At 51.1% G+C, this 4,379-nt stretch overlaps 1 protein-coding gene across 1 annotated transcript in view; it reads left to right on the top strand.

Moving 5' to 3' along the window:
• The window catches only part of LOC121347748 (protein phosphatase 1 regulatory subunit 14B-like), a 4,835-nt gene extending 632 nt beyond the window's left edge, over positions 1 to 4,203 (top strand). Inside the window, exons 2-4 of the mRNA XM_041426617.1 lie at positions 3 to 167; positions 1,876 to 1,959; positions 4,100 to 4,203. Of these exons, the coding sequence (XP_041282551.1) occupies positions 3 to 167; positions 1,876 to 1,959; positions 4,100 to 4,192 (342 nt within the window). The 3' untranslated portion in view covers positions 4,193 to 4,203. The remainder of the gene's footprint in view (positions 1 to 2; positions 168 to 1,875; positions 1,960 to 4,099) is intronic.
• The last annotated feature ends 176 nt before the right edge of the window (positions 4,204 to 4,379 follow it).

Genomic DNA, 4,379 nt, shown 5'->3' with positions numbered 1-4,379 from the left:
GCGTCTGCTTCGCCCCCGCGGCGGCGGCGGCGGCGGCGGCACCGGAGGAGGGCCCGGGGCGGGGCCGCGGGAAGGTCACGGTGCGCTACGACCGCAGGGAGCTCCGCAAGCGGCTGCACCTCGAGGAGTGGATCCTGGGGCAGCTGACGGCGCTCTACGACTGCCGGGTACCGGGAACCGGGAGGGAGCGGGGAACGGGAACCGGGACCGGGGAACGGAATGGGAACGGGAACGGGAATGGGAATGGGAACGGGAATGGGAACGGGGAATGGGAACGGGAACCGGGAACGGGAATGGGAACGGGAACCGGGACCGGGGGGGAGCGGGAGCGGGAACGGGAATGGGAACCGGGAACCGGGAACGGGAGGGAGCGGGAGCGGGGACGGGGAATGGGAACGGGAATGGGAATGGGAACGGGAATGGGAATGGGAACGGGAACCGGGAACGGGAATGGGAACGGGTACCGGGACCGGGAGGGGAACGGGGACAGGAACCGGGGAATGGGAATGGGAACCGGGAACGAGAATGGGAACGGGTACCGGGAACCGGGAGGGAGCGGGAGCGGGGACGGGGAACGGGAATGGGAACCGGGAATGGGAACCAGAAATGGGAACGGGAACCGGGACCGGGAGGGAGCGGGGACGGGGAATCGGGGAATGGGAACGGGGAATGGGGATGGGTAACGGGAAACGGGATTTTTGGACTAGGAATGGGGACGGGAACGGGGACGGGAATGTGAACCAGAACGGGAACCGGGAACGGGGACAGGAACGGGAGCGGGGACACGGTGGGGACACGGCCGGGGGGGGCACCGGGACCGGCTCCGGGACCCCCTCGGGACCCCAAAATCGCCCCAAAGCAACGGCAAGAATCGCCCAAAAATCGCCCCAAAATCACCCCAAAATCATCCCCCAGTCACCTCAAAAACCATCTCCAAAATCACCCCAAAATCACCTCAAAAATCAGCTCCTAATTCACCCCAAAATCACCCCAAAATCATCCCCCCAGCACCTCAAAAACCATCTCCAAAATCACCCCAAAAATCGCCCCAAAATCCCCCCAAAATCATCCCCCCAGCACCTCAAAAACCATCTCCAAAATCACCCCAAAAATCGCCCCAAAATCCCCCCAAAATCATCCCCCCAGCACCTCAAAAACCATCTCCAAAATCACCCCAAAAATCGCCCCAAAATCCCCCCAAAATCATCCCCCCAGCACCTCAAAAACCATCTCCAAAATCACCCCAAAAATCGCCCCAAAATCCCCCCAAAATCATCCCCCCAGCACCTCAAAAACCATCTCCAAAATCACCCCAAAAATCGCCCCAAAATCCCCCCAAAATCATCCCCCCAGCACCTCAAAAACCATCTCCAAAATCACCCCAAAAATCGCCCCAAAATCACCTCAAAAATCAGCTCCTAATTCACCCCAAAATCACCCAAAAAATCGCCCCAAAATCACCCCAAAATCACCCCAAAATCATCCCCCATCACCTCAAAAATCAGCCCAAAAATCACCCCAAAATCACCCAAAAATCGCCCCAAAATCACCCCCAAAATCATCCCCCATCACCTCAAAAATCACACCAAAAATCACCCCAAAATCACCCCAAAATCATCTCAAAATCAACTCAAAACTGCCCCAAAATCACCCAAAAATCACCCCAAAATCACCTGAAAAATCGCCCCAAAATCACCCCAAAACCATTCCCGCAATCACCTCAAACTTGTCCCAAAATCGCCCCCAATTCACCCAAAATCGCCTCCAAATTCACCCAAAATCGCCCCCAATCCACCCAAAATCAGCCCAAAACCTCCCCCGGGGCCCTGAGCCCCCAAGGCCCCGGGGCCCCCCCAAATCCCGAATTTGGGGCAGGAGGAGGAGATCCCGGAGCTGGAGATCGACGTGGACGAGCTGCTGGACATGGAGAGCGACGGCGCGCGCAGCGCCCGCGTGCAGGTGGGGGCGGGACGGGGAAACGGGGGGAAAACGGGGGGAAACGGGCAAAAACGGGGGAAATGGGGAAAAAAACGGGGGAAATGGGGCAAAAAACGGGGGAAATGGGGAAAAAAACGGGGGAAAAACGGGCAAAAAATGGGGAAAATTGGACAAAAATGGGGAAAAACGGGGAAAAACGGGGAAAAATGGGGGAAAATGGGGGAAAAAAGGGGGAAAATGGACAAAAAATGGGGGGAAATGGGGGAAAAACGGGGGAAAATGGGGAAAAATGGGGGAAATGGGGAAAAACGGGACAAAAATGGGCAATAAATGGAGGGAAAATGGACAAAAATGGAGGAAAATGGACAAAAATTGGGGAAAACGGGGGAAAACGGGGGGAAACAGGGAAAAACGGGCAAAAATGGGGAAAAATGGGCAAAAAGCCTACCAAGACAAAGCAAAAATGGGCAAAAACAACTAAAAATGGGGAAAACCGGGCAATAAATGGACAAAAAACAGACAAAAACGGGCAATAAATGGACAAAAAAAGGCAATAAATGGACAAAAATGGGCAAAAAACCTACCAAAACTTAGCAAAAATGGGCAAAAATAACTAAAAATGGGGAAAAACGGGCAAAAAATGGACAAAAATGGGGAAAAACAGGCAAAAATGGACAACAAATTGACAATAATGGGCAAAAAGCTTCCCAAAAATGGCCAAAACGGGCAAAAATAACTAAACATGGGGGGGAAATGGCCGAAAACAGGCAAAAATGGGGAAAAAATGGACAAGAAGCTGACAAAAAACCGACAAAAATGGGCACTAAATGGACAAAAGTGGGCAAAACCAACTAAAAATGGGGCAAAAACGGGCAAAAAATGGACAAAAATGGGGAAAACGGGCAAAAATGGGGGGAAAAGGGGGAAAATGGGCAATAGATAGGCAATAAATGGACAAAAATGGGCAAAAAGCCTCCCAGAAACAGCCAAAATGGGCAAAAACAAGTAAAAATGGGGAAAAAACGGCCAAAACCTAGCAAAAAAGTGACAAAAATGGGCAAAAAACCTACCAAAACCAGCCAAAAATGGGCAAAAACAACTAAAAATGGGGGGGAAACGGCCAAAACCCGGCAAAAAAAGGAGAAAAATGGGTGAAAAAAAACTAAAAATGGGCAAAACTGGCCAAAAACAACTAAAAATGGGAGAAAATGACCCAAAACCTGACAAAAATGGGCAAAAAAAGTACCAAAAACAGCAAAAAATGGGGGAAAACAGCCAAAAATGGGCAAAAAATGGGCAAAAACCGGGCAGAAATGGGCAAAAACGGCCAAAATCACCCCAAAACTTCCCCAAAATCATCCCCAAAACCACTGCAGCCTCCCTGAAACCACTCAAACCAGCCAAAAATGGCCCCAGTCACCCCAAAATCATCCCAAAATGGCCAAAATTACCCCAAAATCAGCCTGAAATGGCCAAAAAAGCTCCAAAATGACCCCAAAATCATCCCCAAAACCTCCGAAACCACCCTGGAACTGCCAAAATCACCCTAAAAAACCCCAAAATCATCCAAAAATCACCTGAAACCGCCCCAAAACCACCCTGAAATGGCCAAAATCACCCCAAAATCAGCCAAAAATGGCCCAAATCACCCCAAAATCATCCCAAAATGGCCAAAATCACCCCAAAATCAGCCGAAATAACCCCAGAGTCATCCTAAAATCACCCGAAATCAGCTGAAATGACCCCAAAACCATCCCCAAAATCCCCCAAAATCATCCTCGGAGTCGCCCCAAACACCACCCTAAAATCACCCCGAATGTCCCAAATATCATCCCAAAATCTTCCCAAAAAATCGCATCAAAATTGCCCCAAAATCATCCCAAAACCCCCAAAAATCACCCCAAAAATCGCCCCAAAATGCCTTGGGGTCCCTCTCAGGAACACCCCCAAAATCCCCCCAAAATCCTCCCCAAAAATCCCCAAAATCCTCCCCAAAATCCCCCCCAAAATCCCCCAAAAATCCCTCAACCCCCCAAAAATCCCCAAATCCCCCCAAATTCTGGGCGTGGCCGTGGGGGAGGGGCCTGGGAGGGTTCAGGGACCCCCCCAAATTTTGGGGGACCCCAAATCGTGACCCCAAATCCTCCCCTCCCCCCCCCAGGAGATCCTCGTTGACTGTTACAAACCCACCGAGGTGAGTTTGGGGCATTTCGGGGAATTTTGGGGAATTTTGGGGAGATTTGGGGGATTTTGAGGGAGATTTTGGGGGATTTCAGGGACTTTTGGGGCATTTTGAGGGGATTTTAGGGAATTTTGGGGAGATTTGGGGGATTTAGGGGGATTTTGAGGGAAATTTTGGGGAATTTCTGGGATTTTGGGGCATTTTGGGGGGATTTTAGGGAATTTTTGGGGGATTTGGGTGAATTTTGGGACATTTTTGG

The sequence above is a fragment of the Onychostruthus taczanowskii genome, unplaced genomic scaffold (genome assembly GCF_017590055.1).
Source record: "Onychostruthus taczanowskii isolate IOZ18803 unplaced genomic scaffold, ASM1759005v1 scaffold915, whole genome shotgun sequence".
Classification (NCBI taxonomy): domain Eukaryota; kingdom Metazoa; phylum Chordata; class Aves; order Passeriformes; family Passeridae; genus Onychostruthus; species Onychostruthus taczanowskii.
Note: the sequence above shows the minus strand (reverse complement) of the source record. Positions and strands in the feature narration are given on the sequence as shown.